The 22,271-nt window shown below is 39.5% G+C and overlaps 1 protein-coding gene across 1 annotated transcript in view; it reads left to right on the forward strand.

The window, feature by feature from the left end:
- The window catches only part of CDC123 (cell division cycle 123), a 31,781-nt gene extending 11,322 nt beyond the window's left edge, over window positions 1–20,459 (forward strand). The window contains exons 7-13 of the mRNA XM_038153562.1: window positions 3,142–3,190; window positions 4,801–4,876; window positions 7,744–7,866; window positions 11,171–11,199; window positions 16,317–16,445; window positions 18,205–18,342; window positions 19,148–20,459. Coding sequence (XP_038009490.1) covers window positions 3,142–3,190; window positions 4,801–4,876; window positions 7,744–7,866; window positions 11,171–11,199; window positions 16,317–16,445; window positions 18,205–18,342; window positions 19,148–19,174 — 571 coding nt within the window. The 3' untranslated portion in view covers window positions 19,175–20,459. The remainder of the gene's footprint in view (window positions 1–3,141; window positions 3,191–4,800; window positions 4,877–7,743; window positions 7,867–11,170; window positions 11,200–16,316; window positions 16,446–18,204; window positions 18,343–19,147) is intronic.
- Window positions 20,460–22,271: the final 1,812 nt, after the last annotated feature.

Consider the following 22,271-nt stretch of genomic DNA (forward strand, 5'->3'; position numbering starts at 1 on the left):
CCTTTCTAACTGGGATTTCTGTTAAGTGATTAAAACTCTTTTTGAACAGAAAGCTCTATAGCCCTGTTGGATGTATTGGTGTAAAATACACTTTTCTTCCTTATTGTTAGAATGGGTGGACTGTGTTTTGTTAAAACATGATTGATTGCTCACCTTGAGACTGGTAGAAATATTAACAGTACTTCTAATAATGTGGTAATGACTCTGCATTCCGATAACATTTCTGATGCCAGACTTAGTACTTTTAATATTGAATTCCAAAGTGTAGGGAAATGTCAGTTTTTTGAGATGTAGAGGAATAACAGCCTGTGTTCTTCTAACAGAACATAGGAGGCAGTGTTGGATCATGAAGAATGTGCCTCAGCACTCCAGTATCTTTTTGCAGGAGCTGATAGTTTAGGCTTTAATATAAACTGTTTCAAAATAGGCAGTTGCACACGAGAGGATGTGGAAAATGAGGCCTTTGATGGTGATTTTTTTTATCTTGAGGTTTTTACTCTCGCCCATTTTTCCTAGCACTTTACAGTGTGGTACAAGATTCTCTTTTCTTGGGTGTATGAATTTCCTATTTCTTTCAGGTCTCAGAGTTCCAGCAAGGTTTAATACTAAAGGAATAAAGATACAGTTCAAAGGCTGTTAAAAACTTCTTATTCTTTTATTAATAATATTTTAAAATAAACTGTGAGAAAATAACAGGGAAGAATAAATTTTACAATGCTCACCATATTCATAATAGTTCCTAATTCTCTCAGTGATTTACAGATGAGTTCATGGCTTTCTTAGCAGGATAGGTACTGGAGAAACTTGCCAACCTTATTAAATTGCTTTTCTTAGTGTTGAAAACTGACCTGCATAATCACTTTTTGTAGCATGTCCTGTGGTCAAGTATTTGCATTTGGAGTTTGACATAGAGCTGCCACATATAAAGACATCTTGATCCTTCTGGTCTTGACTTCTAAGTGTAACTCTGTAAAAAAGCTGTTGACCACAACACAACAGAAGAGTTTGATCCTTTCACCCATAGTATTCAAAACGACAGTTTTCAGAGGCTTCAGAAAATACAGCCCAGGCATGTCTCAATTTGGGGTTCCTGACATCTTTCTGATTGTTCTTTCAAGTCCTTCCAAACCTGAATAGGATGTGAGTTGAAGACACCCCACTTAGCATTGTTCCTCTAGAGATCAAAAGCCCATCTGTAATACACAAGTTCAGATGGGTCTCAGCGATAAATGCTACAATGAGCTGGTAAAAAATATAAAATTGCAACCTCAAGTCACCCAAAATTTACTCCCTGAACGAAGGTGGCCTTTTGTCAATGAAAATTCATGATCATATTAAGAAAGAAAATTAGATTACAAAAACATTTTATTTTGTCTTGTGCTGTGTTCACCCTTTTTTTCCTCGTTTGTACTTAGTCCTGTGTCATTAAGGCTCAAAAAAATACCCTTACCATGTCTTGCAGTATTTTTGCCTGTTTGCTTGATTTGGCAGTGATACCTGCACAGACTGTGGGGCTTGGGATGGCACCCAAGGATTTAATTTTCTGACTTACAAGGGAAGAGGAACCATCCTTCTCCACATAGCTCTTACCCAAAACATTTGAGTCTTGAGTTAGGGAATAATTTTGATTATAAGAGTGGGCTTTTTTGGCTGCTGGAAAAGAATGTTGTTGGAATGAAGAGGATTGCAGGTACCCCAATCCAAGATATGGAGTCTGAGAGGTAATACCGATCCTTGTGTGCAGGCACTGTAAAACTCCACGTGTTGGACTTCAGCTGCCTGTGCAGACAGAGTTTATTATTGGCTTTGTGTGTGGGGGGGATATTTTCTTCAGCGTGATAGGCATATACTCTAGTAAGGGGGGAGTTCTGACTCCAGCAAAACTGTGAGCTCTCATGGGTTTGTTTCTGGTGCCTTGACAGATCTTAAATTGCGGGGAATCTAAACTGTAGCTGAAGGATGATATCTGTTTACACAGGCTTACAGATATATATATGATGTGTTTGATCACTGTGCTTTTGGAAAGCCTGCCTGTATTGCCCTACTTTTCTCTGTGTTGTGGATATTAAAGTCTAAACTAAAATGTGTGAAATTTATTTCTGCTGGCAGCATCCAGAATGAACTCTTACAATAGCTCTTCTCTTCAAACCAAAGGCTAGGAAGCCATGTCTTACAAATACAATGTTTATGTGAGACTTTTGGGTTGCTGAATGAAGTTCACTGCCAAAAGGAGATGCTATAAATATTGTATTTAGGCCTATTGCTCAGCAGTGACCCTTAACACAGTTCTGTGCTTCCAAGTAGTTTGTTGCCAATAAGGTCAGGGAGTAGAATTAGAAGAAAAACACATGTTCTTCTGTGAATACCTTTTGAAAGTTACAGAATCTATTGCAAGGTTTACTGTAAAATGACAGAAAGGTACGTGGAAGTTGACTTGGCTTATAACTGCCTCCATTCTTGCTAGCTCCTGAAAGGAGACCGACAGAGTCAACTCCTCACAAGGGCCAAAACCTTGACATCTGCTTGGAGTTGTGGAAATAGTTTTGTTTATTCCCACTCTCAAGGGATTTAAAAGAGCATTTCTTAAGGCTCTTAATTTAGAAAATACCATGCCATGGAATCAGGAGTGCCGAGCAGCAGTGCTGTTTTGCATCCTTTATTCATGGAAATCAACTGCTGTGAGGCATGATGATGTGTCTCTGTTGTGTGGTTTGGGAAGTTAAACATTAAAAGTACTTGGCAAAACATGCTGCAGTGAAACTGGATTAGATTGCTCAAGTTTATTGGGTTTTTTGAGAATTCAGTTATGCCAACATAACAATACAAGGAGGAAAGAGCAGCACTGTTGATTCAAACAGAAATAAATCAACAGTGAATAAACACTGATGTTTTGGACACATCCCTTTCCGGATTTAAGTGCTTCCAAATTACACTAGAATAAAAGAGGTGATTATTCTGTTTTTTCCCCATAATAATTGTCAAAAGGAGAGTTATTGTTATGTATTGCATTTACTTGCTTTGTACATGTTGGAAATAATTTAACAGTAGTTCTTATGTTTCACAGTTTGGGGTTATTTTTCTCACTATGGCTAAAATCTTACATGTAAAGCAGATTTTGAAGTCTGTGCTTTACTTTTCCAGATTTATTCACTGTACTGATGATTCCCCTGATCCTTCCTTGAACTATGAGGTAGGACTCCTTGCATGATCTCTAAGTAATTTAAAAGAATTGCTCACAGGCTGGGTGACATTTGTGACTGGGTTTCTGTCCATTAAATGTGTTATGTTTGTTTTATTCATGTTGCTTTCAATATGAAGGGAAGTCTGGTTCAGCACTGCAGGTCATAAGAAGTTCATTTAATTGCAGATCAGGTGGGCTAAAGTTCAGACTTGAGAAGCTTCTTTGCAATGTGCTCTCATGTCTGTCAGGTTGTGACAGGAAGGACAAGTTCAGTAGCTCAAAGTAATATATTCTTGATGGTAGAGCTGCTTGTGAACATCACACTGAGGTTACCAAGGGTGAGGCTTGCTGCAGTGGCTGGGGACATCCTGAACTGGTCTGTCACATCTTGTTTCCTATGTTTGTTACCAGATCAAAATGTTCAGCTAGAGATGCTTTAAACTGTTAATGTGGAGCTACTGCTCTTGTGGTAACATCTAGTCATCTCTCTAATAATAGTTTTTATGTAAATATAACATTTGTCATCATGCTGTGGGCTTAAAGGGCTTTTCAAAAGTGAATGAACCTTGTTTTATTTTAAAGCACTATCAAGTGTGCTTTAAAGATACAGGACATCTAAAAGTTGGAACAAAGAGTTTAATGTTAACACCATAGTTAGGAATGTCATCTCTGGTTACTGAAGCTGCCTGCTGCAGTTTAAAGGGTTTGGGAGTTTCCAGCATCCACTAGCAGTAACTGGGGCCTTCAAAAACATCAATCCTTCAGAATATTTCAGCTTAGGAAATGCAGAAACTTGAGAAAGTGCCAGAAAGATGCTTTAATTCCCAGGCAGTCTGTCCTATTGACTATAATAGTTTGCTTTCTATTCCTGTCCTGTGTCCTTATTTTAACTGGTTTGTGCCTTCAAAGGCGTCACAGAATTCTGCTTGGGTGTGTACCAGAATAGAGGTTGATTTGGATAAATTTAATCCTGCTCATCAGCTCCTTTGACTAGAGAGCAACTTTCTGCCAATTCCATGACAGATTTGTTCTGTTGTACAGCAGGGTTTTTATTTTCCATGCTTTATCATTAATGTAACTTAGAAGTTGTTTCATAAATGAGTTCACAGTTATAAATACTGTACAAAGTGGAAGAGCATAAAATTAAGGTGGGCAGGGACTTCAGGAGGTGCTTAGTGCGTCTTCATGCTCAAAGGTGGGTAAGGAATGTGATCATATTGTCCCACTTGGTATTTTATAAAATCTGTCTTGAAAACCTCAGTGAGTAGAGGCTGCCCAGCCTCTGTGAGGGAGTTCCTCCAGTGCTTGACTGTCCTCATGGTTTCTTATGTCCAATCTGAACCTCTCTGCTTTAAGCTAGCTTAGACTATGTGGTCTTTAGAGATGCCATCCAACTGAAAGCCTTCTGTGTTTCTCTGAAATTGATGTTAAATCTAATTGTTTTGAAATATTTGCAAAGATGACTATGTGACCTGCAGATTTAAGATTGTTTTGTTTTCTAGTATCAGTGGTCATCTTATCATTACAGCAAAACTGTAGCTCTAAAAGGCAGACCTGTTGACAAAAGGATGCTGTTACTTTTCTGAAACAATGCTTTGTCATTTGTTTTTCCTCCACAGCTTGTTCTTCGCAAATGGTGTGAACTAATCCCTGGTGCAGAATTCAGATGCTTTGTCAAGGAAAACAAGCTTTTAGGTAAGGAATTTCCTAAAAACAAAATTATTGGATGAAGTTTTGAGGAGTTTCTCTGATTCCTCGAATGAGAGCTAAGTCTGAAGAAAGCTCTTTCTTTTCACACTTCATTTCTGAAATTAATGGTTTATTCTTTCTGTAATTTAAAATGTGGTTTACCACATCTCACTTTCCACTGTATTTGAAAGACTGACAGCTCAGCATGCTTGCCATTACATGGGGAATATTCTTAATTTAATTGTTAATTCAGAAACTTCACCCAAAGGCAGAGTCTTTTTATATTCAGGAGCAAATTGCATTGTCTCCAGCTTGCAGAATGAATACAGAGGCAGTTGTGTGTTGTGCTGTAAATACATGACCCCATGTGGATGTTATATGCAGAAAGTTGGGGAGGTCAGAACATCTCCACAGGTGTAGGAGGTGTCTTGGGTTCATATTAAATTCAGTGTAGCTTAGTTAGAGCCTGTTAGTCCAGTGCAGAATCCTAAATGTAAAACATTTCAAGTGGCACTGAAGAGCCAGGGTATCCATCCACAGCATGCTCAGAGCTGGTGGGTGCATTGGGAGATCTCTGGCAGCTGGAGAACAGGCAGATTGTGCTAGAGCATGTGTTGTAGGCAGCTGAGTAGGGTAAATTTAGGGTAATTTAGGGTAAATTTAGCTCAGTTTTACTCCTTTGGTTGTGTTGACTATTCTCTGTTGACTATAGCAGGAAATGAAATACTCAGTGCACATACAGGTGCTTGAATTGAGGGTTTAATTTCAGGCTAATTACTACTCTGAAGTTTGGTTTTGGTGTGGTCTACCATGAAATCTTTAGAGATTAGCAGAAACTCAAATAGCACAGGATTAGTGCACATTTGTTCTGAATAAGCTTGAATCATTCTGCCTAAACTCTTCTAACAAGGAAGTGTTATAGCAGTGATGGAGCAAATATAGGAAAGAAGGTGATTTTTTTTTTTTTTTTTACTTTAAGATAAAACTAGTTTTGCTCACTTTGCCTCTCTCATGCCTACATATTCACAAGCACCAAGCTCCATATCCACAAGTGGTCTCTCCAGGGTTCCTTGTGGTGATATGGAAGGCCAGAGGTATTTATTGGCTTTGCAGTTCTCACTGTTCCTCCTGTCTTAGCATGGTGAGTGTGGGCTTGTTTTGGCTGTGCCTTTTTGTACCTGTTGGGAGCTGTCAGCAATTTGTTGCTCCATCCAGTCCCATCTCTGTGAACCTTTAGGAGCACACTCCCTGTTCTTCATTTCCTGATTTGGGTTTCCTGTAGAGCTGCATGCAGATATTTGAGCTGTGCTAATACAGGTGCTGTCAACACACACCGTTCTCCTAAGCCCTTTTATTTGGCTGTTTCTTCTGGTGTTCCTATGGTCATCTTCCCATTTTCTCTCCATTTATGGCACTTGCAAGTGTATTATAGCTCTCTGTAACAGAGTTTGTCTTCCTAATAGCAGAGATTTCCCATTTAGTCTGTATTGCTTAATGAGTCCTGACAGAGCTTTTTGAAGGGAGGAGAGCTGAATCCTATCCTGCCTTGTGATACTGGAACACCGTAACTGCCAGAGATACAAAGCATTTGTACACTGGCTAATTAAGCACTCTGTGCATTTCATGGCCAGGTTTTGGAACCTAGTATATCTGCCAGTATGGGATTTTTTTTTTAGCTAGCACTCCAGCTGCATTTCTGAAGATAGTTCCAAGATTTTTCACAATATGTTCCCATGCTGTTAAAATTAATAAGCCTGTCAGTCAACCTAAGGAATGATACTTGCAGTATAGTGAATGATTTTCCAGTTACACATCTGCATCCCCTTAGATTCCATCATCTTTTGGTTTTTGTTTTCTAGACTCAAGTTAAGCTTTAAATATTCAAAGTTCCACTGACATCACAAATTTTTTACATGACCTTCCTTTTAAAAAGCACATACTTGGTGGTGGTCAGCATTGTCTTACAGTAAAACTCTGTGGTTTGTATAGGGTTAAAACAGCAAACTGAGGTCACTGACACATCTTCCTTGGGGAATTCTGTCTCTTTTTGTATGTAAATAGCCTGAATTACTCATTCTGCAGTGATGGGGCAGGTCTTGGATTTGACATTTGTCAAGCAGGGTATTGCAATGTTTTATGTTGACACATATCCTGTATGAGAACTCTTGTCACTCAAGATGCATGCAAGTGTATAATCCTGTTGATGTCATTTTAAACCAGTGTCTTGTAGACAAATGTATGAAATTAAGAACTTGTAGGAGGGGTGGTTTGTCTACATAGGCAAGAAAACCCTTGAGGGAGCAAATGGGAACACTAAGGTGCTGGCCTGCGTGCCATCCCACTGATTTGGGGATTTAGGGATTCACCTGTAGTGGCTTATCAGAGGTACATTTTATTCCACACTTAAAAAATCAGTTAAATGAGAGTCTGTGGTATCCAAGGATGATTTTTGCTAATGTGCAAGCTTAGCCTCCAACCCTGGCATTTCATGGTTCCAAATTGTGGTCTCTACATGTCATGTGCACAACAAGGTTTTTGACCAGAGTAGCTAAAGGGAAAAAAACTGAAAGGAAAAGATGGGAGCTGGAAACTTAAACACAGGCAAAATTTCCTCCTGAAATTCACTTTAAGATTGTCAAAGTATGTACATATAAAATGAGGTTCACAGAATTCTGGACAGAGCTGTTCAAGGGAGAGATTCCTAATGGAAGTACTTTAAGTACAGCAGAATAAAGCCAAACAGTTAAGTCACTAATAATGGTAGAAACTTGGGAAATCTTCTGTGTCTGATAACTGCTTTTTTTTTTTTTCTGGTTGGATTTTTGGCATGCCTAGAGCTCTTTATCATTATAATTACCTGAAATTATTGACAGGTATATCACAGAGGGACTACACCCAGTACTACGATCATATCTCTAAGCAGCATGAGGAGATCTGTAGATCCATACAGGAGTTTTTCAAGAAACACATACAATATAAATTCTTGGATGAAGACTGTAAGTATCTTGAGGGTATCTGTGGGTATGCCTCTCTCTCTTCATTGCTCTTGCTTTCACAGGGCTTGGTTCTCTTTAGCTTGGGAGAGTCTGAAAGCTCTTATGGCTACAGCATGTTGAGCAGCAAACGTTTGGAATTTCATTGGCAACAAAAAACTCTGAAGGAATAGGCTGGAGCTCTCCAAGAAAACACAAGAAATGAGTGAAAGATCCCTTCAAAAGGCATAATTACTTCTTAAAAAGCTTTTCCCCCTTATACTTGAAAATAATGTTTATGCCAGAAAAGCAGGGAGATCCTTGAAAAAAGGCACTCAGTAGTGAGAAGAATACTTGTTTATAAAAGTGTTGTCAGATGTTTGCTGCTAAATTATTGATGTATTCCTTGAATAAAGGATTTTTAAGTTTCTTTTCAAGAAGTTTTAATTATTTCTTGTAGAATATCAATGCACACCAGGTTAGGTTCCAAAACCTTTGAATAAAGGCCACAGTGTTTGTTACACCTAATCAGTCCAAGTAAATCGTGTTGTTCTCAAAATGTAAAGTCCTTTGCAAATTTGATTTGAAATAGTTTTCTAACGTGGTTTAATGATAATTGAATGGTGCTACATCGTGATGGGTGATCAATAGTGGTGAAAAACATGATGAAGAAATTTAAATTAGGTCTGGCATGGACCAAACCTCAGCTTAAGAAAAGATCATAAACATAAGAATTTTTTGGCAGTTTTACTGTCATGTCTAATGCTTTGAAAAGTCAGCCTTTAGGTGGGTTTTCAACATCATTAATTCTTTTATTGAGATGCCAGAGCTGTCAAATAGATCTGTCCTCTCTAACTGTTTGAAGAAGGTACCTTCAAGTGCCAGTCTCTGTTGTATTAAAATTCTTAATAATTTGACTCTGCAAAGCTGCTCTGTTTCAGTCCAGAGAAGTTCTCATGGACTGCTGCTTGGAGAAGACCAGTAGAATAGTACATTAATTTAATATGTCCATTACATTTGAAGTAAGATCAGTCATATAGATCTGGCATTCTGATTACTGCCTTTTAATTTTCCTCTGTGTTTCAGTGTAATTTTAGCTGGTGTGTAATCGACTGATAGATAAGAATTCAAAGCACTATTTTTGGAAATTGATGCTTAGATTTAGGCTCTGAAATGGCTGTCTGGTGAACTGAAAGGTCTGAAATGTCATCTTATGTAAAGGGTGCCATTTGAGTTGCCTTGAGGGAAAAGGAGGTTTCAGGGCAAACTTCTGGGATGCAGGTTTGTTAACCTTTTATTCTTAGGCACTAAATGCTGGTCCATCTGCAGAGAAATGCCATGCAGAGAATGTTTTCTGTGGTTTTGTGGGTGTATTTTTTTAAAATCACATTGAATTTATCCCCCATCATCTCCCTTGATCCACTGCCCAGTAGCATATGTGTTGTTAACAATAAAAATCTGGGTTTGCTTGTTTGTTTGCTTTTAAAAGGAAAGGTATTACAGCTTTTTTTCCTGACTTCTTGTTTCATTGGGGATTTTGATGCTATTTGCTCTGCTTTTTCCAGTTGGTCTGGTAGCATCTCCAGATGGAAGAGTTGAGTCAGAGCAGCTGAAGCATTGCAGAGTCAGAGCAGTAGGATAACAGATGGGTGAATGCTTTATAAATACTTCTAAATTATGTTAGAACCTTCTAAATATCTTTGATGAGAGCCCAGTAAGAGCAGTGCTCTGGGGGTGTCGATAGTGCAGAGCTGGGCTTTGGCTTTCCCTCTATTTAGAGCAGTTTCTGGTGAAGTTTGACTACAGTCTCACTGGCACAGGACACTCCTGCTCTGAGAGTGGGAATAATTCAGGTTTTCTTCTTGTTCAGTGTTTATGACTGTCCTGAACCAGTCACCAGAGTGTACTCAGTCTGAATTCCAGCTGTGTGAATCCCAATAAATGCCACTAGCCTCAATGATTGCCCTGGGCTTGCTTTAGGCTGACAGACCTCACTGTAGAAACCCTCAGATGCAAGGGATATCTTTTGGCTATGACTAAGGAGAGGATGTGGTGCAGGCACTAAGTTCAGTTGAACAGCTGGAGGAGAAATCCTGGGGTTCCTGTACCCCCTCTTTGCATCGGTGACTGGCTTAGTCACTGAGGGCTCCTCTTCCTGGGAACGGAGCACTTAATCCTGGAGTGCTTTTGGCATTGGCACAGCCCAGCTTGTGCAAAAGCTGTGAGGATTTTTAGGCTGCATGGTAAAAACCAGCTACGTGACTGGCTTTGGCTTTGTGGGGCTGTGGTTTGCCCTTAGCCCAGCCAACTTCACATGAAATGTCAGATTAAGCTTTACATGCATGGACGTGATCAGTCAACATCCCTGTTCCTGACAGGCAGCTTCCTGAGACTCAAGTGTTCTGCAGTCACATCCTGAGTTTAGTTTATCCACATATATTGGGAAATCTCTTAGCTGAAATATTCCCTTATTAGTGAAGGAAGTAACAATACACCCCTTGTCTGAGGCTTTTCTAAATCTTTTTTTTTTTCTTTTTCCTTTCTTCCTGCTAAACTGGTACAACTTTTGCATGTAGCCATGCCTGAGTTGATTTCCCTAGCTCAATAGAAAGACAGCTCAAAGGTTTGTTTAACCATACAGAGCAGGAGCTGATGGAAAGCTGCATCTACAGAGTCATGTTTAATTAAGCCAAGGGGAGGAACAACAGTGAGCCAGGCAAGGCAGCTTTGAGTCAGTCACTGAGTGCCAAGGGGGTTGTTTGAAGGATTTGTTTATATTAATTAGGTGTGCTGTGTCTGCTCTGGGTGACATCAAACATGGCCATTTCACTGCCACCGACCCCTTTGTTCCTCCAACCTGTTTGTCTTGTTAGCTGCTGAAATCCTAATTTCAGCAGGAGCAGGAACCTTCTCTTATTAAATGTTTGTGCAATGTCCAACACAATGAAGTCTTGATCCTGCCCTGAAACGTCTCTGTTCTGCTGTAAACGAAACAGCAGTAATGTCAAAGATAAGCTCTCTGGGCTAAGAGTTTATCAAATATTCTTCATGGGAGAAAAATCAACAGAAGAAATCTGCATTAAATGGAAAAACCCAGCAGCTGATTTCCCAGTGCATTGACAATAGTTCTTGAAATGTTTCAGCTCTAATATATACCACATTATATACTCAAATGTTTCAGCTTGAAGTATACCCAGTTCTGGCTTGCAGTTCATTAGACATATTGACTTTGCAGATTCTGCTGTGTACCCAAGTATCTATTCAGATTTAGACATCTTCTGTGATATTATATATCTTTTGCAATTAACATTTTTTTTCTCCTTTTCAGTTGTTTTTGATGTGTACAGAGACAGCAGGGTAAGTGAACAATAGGTTCTATATAATTATTTATTGTGTGAAAACTTGAAATGATACAAAGATCAAGCAAGTAATAGCTTTGTCTTCCTAGAAGTGGTCCTGGAAAAAAAACAACCAACCAAACAAAAAAAATATCACTGAAGTAAAAACCCCAACCAAACAAAAAAGCACCAAGCAAAAAGTACTTGATGTTATTCTGTTCCACAGGTCTTTTTCTATGATAAATGCTGTCTACAGTAGGAGAATAATAGGATTAGGGGTGTAAAAATGTCTGTGTCAGTGATGTAATTATTTAGTTAATATCTTCCAGAGAAGTTGTCTGTTCTAAAGCACAGAACTTAGGCTTTGACTGCAATTTTCTCAGTTCTGTGAATCTACAAGAGGCAACTCAGTTTTTGTTATGACGTGAGAGTCCTTGCTGCAGTAATTTAGAGTAGAATAGACTGTTTCAGTTGGAGAGACCTACAATGGTCATCAAGTCCTATTGCTTGAGCAATTCAGGCTGACTGAAAATCAAAGCATGTGGTTATGGGTGGTGTTGCCAGGCACATGGTGGGATTTGTGGGGCCGTCCTGTGCAGGGCCAGGAGCTGGACTCAGTGGCCTTGTGAGTCCCTTCCAACTCAGGATATTCTGTGACTCTTTCATTAAGGGCATGGTCCAAATAGCTTTCAAACACACAAACGGGTTTGGGGCATTTTTTTTTTTAACAGTATTTCCATAGGCTTTATTTCTTTTTCCCTCTGTTTGTTTTTTCACTACAGCACTTGAATTCATCAAAATTATCCTTAATATTTCTTCAGATTATCCTTCTGAGATTGGAAAGTGGTTCATATCTGGAAGTCTGGGACAGGAAGGGGTAATTGTCCAAAGAGGGTGTGAATGTGGTGTGCCCAGTTTGTGACAGATGGAAGCCAGTTTTTTCTTTTGAAGCTGCTCCAATTGTGCTTCTGAGAGTTGGGCACATCAGAACCCTCAACATCCAGATAGTGATGGAGCTGGGGAGAAGCATCCCACCTCAGCTATTTGAAAGACATGTAGGTGTAGTGCTTAGAGGTGTTGATTAGGGGTGAACACAGAGATGCTGGACTAAGGGTTGCACTTGATGATCTTAAAGGACTTTTCCAACCTAAATAATTCTAAGAAGGTGCCAGTATCAGAGTTAGTAACCCTGACTTCTCCTAGTGTGACTGAGAAGAAATATTTGGTCAGATGAATTGTGCTGGAAGGGCCTGATTGGAAAAAGTCTTTATTAGAGTTGAGTGTATTGGAAGTAAGTCCTGATTCTCATTTTGAATGTTGCTGAACTGTTTTGTAATTGTGTAACAGTAAATCATGCCATAGTTTACAAAACAGGAGCGTGTCTCATGTGGAAAACAACAACTGTACCATTTCTCAGCCCAGCTTTTAATGCAGGTACCTAAAATGAGGCTGTGGGCTAGAGCAGCTGTGCTGTAATTGAAATTACCTGCCCAGGCTCAGATCGACAGACGTGAGGATGCTGCCAGGGAAAATGAGGAGCAGCACTTGAGCATTGAACCAGATTCTGCCGTTGGGTGCTCTGCCTCATAGCTGAGGCATGAAGAGAAATTATTTAAGTAAAAGGTTTCAGCCTGTGGTATCTCAAATGAGCAGTGTTTCTTCATCTGTCAAGATAAAATATATCTGTTTGTAGATTTCTCTCGGTGCCTTCTACCCTCAGGTCTTGTAAACTGCCTGCTAGCCCTTTGTGTGTCAGATGCTTCTCCTTTCACACGGTACTATTGTGGTTTGCAACTCTGTTATTCATCGCTCCCTTGGCGGGTGAGTTACAGACAGCAAAAGAATATTGTGAGCATGATTAATTTCCAGAGCCCGTGCTCCTCATCAGGCTGGTTGCACAGCAACCTCACCTACAGAAGGAGAGAAATGTTCACTGTCTGCTTGTTTTAAATCCTTTCAACTCTAAATATTCAGCTTGGAGAAGCAAGTTGTTGTTACTGTTGTAAATGACAGCAGTCTCCTCCCCGTGCTCACTCCAGTTGCTTTAGGGACTGTCTGGAGTTGGCTCCACAGGTCCTGCTCATTGAATTGGAGGGGAGAGTTCACAAAAGCCTGAGAGTCGGCTCTGCTGTTGCTCTTTGCTGTCCCCCAGGTGTGAACAACAAACCAAGTTCAAGACAAGTCATTATCTTAGGACAGAGCAATGCAGGGAGTGGCTCCAGACCCCTGCTGGCTCACAGCTCTTGTTGAGGAGCAGACCAGTGCTTGTGTCTGTGCCTTGTGAGCATTGTCACTGTGCAAGAAGGTGCAGCTGGAGTTAGGGAGATGTAACAGTGTAAGTTTGCATTTTATCTGTCTCTAACTTCCTTTAAACAACAGGCTTTGTCATGGGCACTTCCTTTCAGTGCCCTGCTGCTTAATGCCTTGGCAAAAAACCCCCATGAAGCTGACAGGGTGTGGTAAATCTAATGATTCCTTCTTTTAGGATGAGAAGAAAACCCCATGCAGTACAAGTAGGGGAATGTTTTTTCCCCCTCCACTTACGCACAACTGTTTTTTCCTGGCTTGTGCATTTCTCTGCTCTTGTATGGCAAAGATTACTAATAGCAGTCAAAAGATAGCAGATAAATAGCCTTACTACTGCTTTTTAGATACACAGTGCAAGTTATCTGAAACTGTATTTAAATGATGACATTGCATGTAAGACTTGAGAGAGAATTTAATCTTAAGAAAAGGCAGTCTGGTTACTGACCCAGGGTTATATACACTCCTTTTAATGAGCCCTGAAAAGAGATACTGAGTTTGTTTTGCCACTTGCCATCAATTTGCAGCTAGCAAAGCTCAGTGCAGGTTTAAGACCATCTCAAGGAAACAGCTGCTGCACTGCTGTCTGCAGGGGTGGAGGAACACTGCTGGGTGCTCACAAAAAGCCTGTTGCTTTCAGTAGTCTCAAAATCAATCTTCAGTTTTTTTCCAGGGTACATTTATTCTCTAGAGAAATGATCTTAATGTTCCTGTGAAAGAGCTGAGCTGAATGTATTTGGGGTGAAGAGGAATTTCTCTGAAAGCCTTTCATAGAGAAGTATTAGGTATAAACGTTTCTGATGCAAGGAAAGATTCTCTGAGCTGCTGAATGAACTTTGCCAGCCATTGCTTCTGTGTGTGATTAAATTGGTTCATTAGCTTGTTCTTCTAGAGTGATAGAATGAATCTAAGCCCACAGATTCCTCCTCGTGCTGCCTTGGAGCTGACAAGACACCCCCATCAGCAAAAGTAAAAGATTACTTATCATGAGAATTTGTGCCAGCCTTTTGAGGAGGACCAAGGATGGGAAATGACAGCAGAGCTTGCCCCATTGGCTCTCTGCTCTGGTGGTGCCAATATTAGTGCAGAGGTGTTGCAGCTCAACCATGCAGATCTGGGCTTGCTCACCCTTCCAGAACAAATAAGATACCACTCAGGTCTGTGTCCCCCAATTTGTAGTTTCTTTTGTAACCGTCTGGTTTCAGCACTGTTGTTTCTGTGCTTTGGCTTCTTAAAATGTGCTCTGTGAGAGCTGTTCCCCGTGGACCTGCCCTGAGACAGACACCTGTGAAAGCCTGTGTGCAACCACACGCTCCCTGCTGGGCTGCTGGCCCAGCTCCAGCTTGCAAGTCGTAACCACTGGTTTCATCTCTGCTGGGACTCCCCACACCTGCACCAGGAGCTCGCTGGGGATGGTAACAGAGGCAGCAGAACATTTCTGCTCGCAGGTTTCCATCACTTGCAGTCCCACAGTGTGTCAGATAGCTCAGGTGGCGTGCCTGGGGGAGGCAGTCTCCATGTTACTCTCCTCAAAAGCATCTTCGTGTTAGAAACCAGATGGCTGTAGTGTAAATAATTGAATGTATTTGCTGTTTGAATCAAGATAGGCAAGATCTTTTAAAGCAAGAAGATCCTGCAGAAATGAAGGAAAAGAGGAGAAAGCAAAATGAATGTTTAGTAGCTAAACTGTCTTCAGGTTTGTTTTCCAATTCCACTTGATCTTTATAATAAACACAATAAAATTCTCCAGCCCTGCTTATGTTACTGCAACTTTTCCCTTCCCTGTTTGATAGAACTGATTTCTTCCAGATGTAATACTGGTTTTGCAAATTTTTACTAGCAGCTGTAGTCATATTTTCTTATAATTTATTACAATGTTTTGTTTTATTAGAAGAGTTGATACTTCCTTGGGCAAGAGAAGATGGCCCTGTGCTGGGGGTTGTCTCTTGAAGTGACTTAAGGAACACAGACTATTTCTTCCTCCCCCACACATCTGTTACTTCTAATGCATCTTGTTAGTTTCTGCTTTCATTTTTCAGTTGTAAAGCAGTTGTGTTATTGTGCACTCTACCACAACTGTTTGGAACTCAGACGTACTAAAGTTGAGGTAGAAACTAGTGTGGACTGCTAGTAATGGCTATATTAAAAATGCCTTTAAGTTATTCTTTATTTATCTATGTCTGTACAGCATCTTTGAGGTTTCATGAGCTCCACCAGCATTTTGCAGACCCTGCTCTCTGTTTTTAGGGTCCCTTGTAAGACCAACAACAGCAATTTTTGTAGACTGCTGGATGGTGCAGCATTGCTGAGGTGGTTTTTCATGGAAAGCAAAATCCCTGTGTGGGCAGTTTGGGGTTTTTTTTTTGTTTGTTTGGTCTTGTTTTGGGTTTGGTTGTGTTTTGGGTTTGGTTTTTTTTTTTGTGGTTTTTGATTACTGCTCTCCCCAGTTCCTTGTTCATTCTCTCTGGGGATCTTGGTGGATCATGGGGATTTGCCAGAACTTCGGTGGGCTCATCTGAAAGCACCTTGCATAGAACTAAATTCAGTTTATTTGAGCTCTGTCTGATCTTCTGTTAAAAAAAAAAAAAAATCAAAGTAAATTAATACATGATAGCTTGCTGTGATATAAAACTCTATAAGGTAAAGGATGTTAGAATATTTTAAGTCTTAAAACCAAGTAGTTTCAATTTTGACATATTTTTATCTGAAGACCAAGCATACTAAAATAATCTGAGTATATGAGTATTTTGATTTTTTCCCTTTTTTTTTTTTTCTTTTTTGCTTTGTTTTGATTCTGTGGTTTGTTTTAATTCATCTGTGGTTCCTTTGCAGGGTAAGATTTGGTTAATAGATTTTAACCCATTTGGTGAAGTAACAGACTCCCTGCTCTTTACATGGGAAGAACTCACCTCTGGAAAAAACTTAAAAGGAGACCAGAGTGAAGGGGAAGCAACAGAACAGGTGAGGGAGGCTGAATAACATCCAACAGGATTCATGGCCTTATTTTTGCTTTCTTTTGCTGTTACAATCTAATTGTGATGCAGATCCTCTGAAGTAAATGAACCTCCTGTGAAATGCAAGCTCTCTTTAAGTAGAATCTACCTTATAGTTAATCTCAACAAGTATCACCTGCTAGTTTTAGATGCCTGCAAGGGAATTTTTAGTTCAAACAGCACAAGCCCATATTGCAGCTTTGACCTCATTGCAAAGAAGATGCCCTGAAACTTGCTTTTACACAGTTTTGATGCATTCCTTTCAGTTTTTCTTAAAACCTATTACCTTTCTATATAATCACTTAAATTTCTACTTGTTTCTTGACATCTGTCATGCAGTTTCCCACATCTCCAGTTTTATGCTTGGGGGAAGACAAGCAGAAGCTTAACTTTTGTCTCTTCCTCATCCGGAATACCTTTAGCAAAGTCTTGTCCTCTGGTTGAACTCCCAGGACTTGCAGAACAAGGCTTTTCCGTCCCTCTTCCAAGCCACATTTCCTCTGTAAAACAAGTAACTTCCCATTAATACACAAAGGGAGGAATAGTCTTTATTTTTTGTATTCCAGCTTTTTTTCTCACTGCATTTTGAGATGGAGTCCTCACATCCTAACAAGTCCTTGGGCAGCTGGGTAGGAGATAGGAAGTGATGTGTTAGTGGATTTTGGGAAACACTTGGTTATTTTCTGAGGAGAGGTGGCTGGCCAGAGTGGGCTTTGCTTTATTTCCTAGCTGTTGAACTGCATTAGAAATGACTGAAATGATAAACTTCATTGAGCTGATTTTAACATCTGAGAGTTTCTTTGGTCCTGTGGCCCTTTCCATAACACATTGACAGGGACACCCCACTCCAGGCTGTCCTCCAGGCCATTGCCTCTGTCCCACCATGGGGCTGTTGCTGTATGAAAACCCATTCCATGAGCCCTCCTGCTGAAAGCTGTGTCTCCTTTGTTATAACACGCTCCCAATTCAGAGCTGTCTGTGGGACGTGAATTTTCTTTTTGGGATTTCCTTTTTCTCATTGCCAGATGCTTTGCACAGTTTTCTGTAGTTCAGTCCTGGATGAGAAGTAGAATAACTTGCCTTCATGTTTCATCTGACATCCAGTCACATAATCTGGTGTAAAGTTGCTGATTTTTCTTAAAATGAAGCTGTTTATTGCAGTACAGCTGGCAATTGCATGGCATGGGTTGAATTGAAAATTATATCATTCTCCAAAATCTGTTGCTACAATTCAGCATTTAGAAATATTTTTGGCCCTTTTATAGAGGTATTTTTTCCTTCGGTAAATAAATTGGTTGGAAAGCTTAAATTATTATTTCAAAAAGATTATAGTTGCAAATGTGTTTAAACAAGGAAACTGAAGACAAGTTTAGGGATTCTATCAAAATATTTTTCTGTATCCATATATGTATCTAGATACTGTTGCCCAAAGTTTCTTATTACAGCACTGTCACAAGCATGAATTTATTAAATGCATTAATAACTGATACACTGTAGCAACTTTAAAGTGAGGTAATGAAAGCCATTATTTGACTGTTTAACATGTTTGACATTTCAAATTGCTCCTAAGTGGGCAGAGGTTTTATAAGAAAGCTACAATTTTTAGAAAGCGCAAGTTTAGATGAGTGAGTGCCAAATAAACTCATTGGCAGCGTGACTCAGTCTCACGGAGGAGTCCCAGAAACATTTCATGTTCATGTCCACTGTTCTTGTCTCCTTTTCCAAAGGACTATCCAGTGTTCCGTTGTACCAACAGCAAAGTCACCGTGCAGCCCAGTCCCTACCTGAGCTACCGACTGCCCAAGGACTTTGTGGACCTTTCCACAGGAGAGGATGTTCACAAATTGATTGACTTTCTGAAACTGGTAAGAAGTAGCAGAAAAGAGTCTCTGACCTTCCACCTTTGTCAAATGGAAACACTTAAGTCCCTGGATCTCTGCTGATGCTACTAACAATGTGTACAAAATTACAGAAAAAGCAATGTATGAAACCATCACACAATGTTGGGTTGATTGTTTCTGAAGTGATGAAGAGCAAGCTTTTTACTGCTCTCACTTTGCTTAATTAATTTTATTTTTATGGGAAGCAATGAATGCAGTTTGACATATCTTACTGAAGGACTGAGCTGTTTCCTTTCTTACTGAAATGTAAATATGAATGGAAATGTGCTTTTTGAATGCCTGGAGCTAATGCTTTTAACTTTTAATGTTTTTAACTTTTTTCTTTAAAAGTTACAAGATAAATATATTAAGAAAAACCACGATAGAGTTGTTCCTTTTTCAGTCTGCTTTCTTTGGTCTTTTAATGCACAGTGATATGAAAACATGACATCTTTGTAAGGCAGGCAAGGGAGGGCAGGTTACCTGCATCTGCATCACCGACTCTTGCCACCACCGTGATGTTTTCTGGTTCTTGTATATCCCATGAGTTAATGGACTAGGCAAATCTTGTTCTTTACTGGAAATAAAATCCTATAGGTTGGGATGAGAGAGGGTTGATATTGCTCTGTTCCATTTGCTGGAAAAATTACCTCTTACTGTTCCAAAAAATGACTTAGAAATGCAGTCACTGTCTAATCCATTGTATCTGGAACACTTGACATGATTTATTAGTGCTCTTACTTCAGATAACTGTGTCCTAACATTCTGATCTCTCCCGTTCTGTTGACAGAAAAGAAATCAGCAAGAGGATGACTGAGGTACCCAGGAGCATTACGTTGAATTACAAGCAAGAAACGTGACAAAATCTGTATTTAGCATAACTATTAAACTATTGATTTAAAGAAAACCTGCTTTTTATAGTCAATGAAAGAACTGAAAAGCTGCTCATCCCCAGTGTCTGCTGGTTTATACAAAAGTGTAGGGAAGCTTTTTCAGGGAAACATGAAAGGTCAGGGTGAGTTCTCACTGGATTCCAGGTGCAAAGAAGCAACAGCCTGAGTGCAGCTGAACGAGTGCTTTCCATTTCTCATAATGTGAAGATTGATGCCACTGAGCTATGCCTTCCGACTCCCCAGTGTAAATGTGGCAACGTGTAATGCTTGTGCAGTGAAAACATGGAGCATTCTCTGCATTTAGGCACTGTCTTGCTTAATATGTAGTCACAAAGCAAAAGGAATGTACATTTTTATCTGTAGTAACCTTTTAAAATTGTAAATTGATTTTGTTTTGGGAGTGCTTCTCATCCTTTATGTAAAAAAGAAATTAAAAATTGAGAAGGGATTTTTTTTCTTTGTTAAAAGGGCTAATATTTCATTTCAGAGAACAGCTATAGCTGTAGTAAACTACTTAAAGTTTGAAAATTTTACATATTGGGAATTTGAAATTCTGAATGCATTTAAAGTAAAGTAATATTTTCACAGTTGCCAAAGTGAAATGAAATTCATTTAACTTCACCAAATTTCAATTCATTTCATAGTAAAGCTTTCTTGAAACCTGTTTAACATGATTACATACTATTCATCATCTGTGACTTTAATCTACATAATTAACATCAACCTATAATTTTATATACAGACTCAGTCTTGTTTCTTTTGTGTCACATCTCGGAGTTTCTTACGAAAGCAATTATTCTTTCAGCTCTTAAAATTCTGTATTCATTTGATACTTCATGTTTTTTGTATAAAGGGAAGCTTGGCTAAATCTGGGGAAACAGAAGCTCTTGTTACCAATTGCTGTTGTTTGGGAGGTGGGGGAGGACAGTTTTAGGTGAATCACCAGCTGACTTTTGGATATAGGTGTTGTTTGTATGGCATCAGTAATTTATTAACAGGGTGCAGAGTTCCCATTGAAATGAAAGGACATTTGAAGAAGCTCATAACCCCTGGAACCTGGTTCCTATTTCAAACCAGTTATGTGATACTGTGTGTGTGTGTGTGTGTATAAAGCTGTTGGTGTTTCTTTGCCTTGCTTTTGCTGTCAGATTGGAATGGTGCTTGGTTACAATCTGTTCTTGGACGTTAAATCTGAGCTATGTTGTTAAATTATTACCTAATGTCTTTATTTAGCTTCTCTTTTGAATGAAAACTTACTTGAGTTAAAGATTATGCAGATTAAGAATCCACACATTGATGAAACATCACAGATGAAAGCTCCTGGAGTCAGAACAGTCTGCCCTGAACTGAAGCATTGTTTGAAGCATTGGAACCTGCCTCTCAATAGCTTTTTGTATTCAAATTAGATATCACTAGCCCAGGGCTGGGCTATACCTAATCCTGCCATACTGCAAGATTTTCAATGAATGTTTCTGACCCTCACCAGAGGGATAATTTGAGTATAAATGTCTCTAAATCAGGTAGGAACCTCAAAGTGTAAAAAATTAACAAAGCTTTCCTCTTTGTTGTAAAGTTTCTAGCCATAACTTAAACTGTTGTGATGATCTAACCACACTTCCTTCCTTTACACAGATGATGCCCTGGAACTTCCAATAGATCCATAAATGCTTCTAAACTACAGTTCATTATCTTTTAGAACAAAGTCTTAGTTTAAAGCTGAAAGATAGTTTCCCACCTCTTCCAGGTGGGCTCCACAAATTAATTTACCACTTTCTCAGCTGTTCTTGCTGAATGTTCACCAGAACATATTTGGTGATGGCACCAGTTTGCTGGGAGCCTGTGCACTCTGGAATGTCCCTTTAGGTGGGTAGGCTGGAGTTTTTCTCCTCTGTGAAATGCTGACAGATGCCCAGCCTGAATTCATGGGCTGCTCAGCCAAGCTGAACTGCAGTTTAGAGTTGCAGGAACTTGTTCTGCTTCCTTTGGGCTAACTCCTAGTGAAGAACCTTAAAAGGTAGCAGGGCAAGAATACTGGTCCCGTATTCAGAACTGGTACAGAAACAATCCTCAGTATAAAAATATGATCTACAGGATCAGGTCCCCCAAAATACCATATCCTTACAGTTTAAATACATCCTTTAGATGTACTTTGCTTTTTCCCCCAACTTCAGGTAACCAGACAGTGAATTTTATTTGGCTGTTAAATTAAAGATTCCTCTTCTAAAAGAATTTTCACTCTATATGTCCTTTTGATCTGCTAGGATAATTAACAAACATATTCCCTTTGGGGAGCTGAGGGAGCTAATGTTGGTAGATTAAAAATGCTTCAGATCAATTTTACACTGAATAGTACATGACACTTTTCTGTTCCATCATAAAAGCAGTTTCTGCCTCTAGCCATCATATACAGAAATTTGAAAATACAAATTTCCAGTTGTTCATGGGATTTAATTATATCATCACCATTTGCTGAGTAAGTGCCAACGGTATACTCTATATTCTTAATTATATGCTTAAAACACAGCGTAAAGATGCTTGCAGTCTCATCTAGATGACAAACAGAAGTTTTAGAGGGAGGTAACATGCAGTCATTTTATACAGATCCTGTGCCTGCCAAACCCTGCAGAAGTCTGGCTGTGTCTGATGGCTCCAGCAGTGAGATTCAGTTCTTGGGCTGCAGCTCTGCCAGGAGTGCTGAGGAGAAATCCTCGTTGTTTCACAGCCAATACTTGTGATGTTTAATCTCCCAGATGGATAGTGGGGATCAGGATTCCTGTAACCCCATAAGCAGCAGTTGTTAACATGTCCTGCCTTAGTTGAGGATTTGGAGTAATGCTCCTGGGCTTCAGACTGTCCATGCTTGTTCTCTTTTGACTCTTCTTTCTCCAGTGTTGTCCATGTCTTTCCTCATCCCTCAGCCTCTTATTTGGCTAAATATTAAGATCAGAATTGGTAGCAGCAGCAGCATGGATAATACTGAGCTGAATTTTAAAACCTCTCTATCCACTTTTCCCTCCCTCT

The sequence above is a fragment of the Motacilla alba genome, chromosome 1A (assembly GCF_015832195.1).
Source record: "Motacilla alba alba isolate MOTALB_02 chromosome 1A, Motacilla_alba_V1.0_pri, whole genome shotgun sequence".
NCBI lineage: Eukaryota > Metazoa > Chordata > Aves > Passeriformes > Motacillidae > Motacilla > Motacilla alba.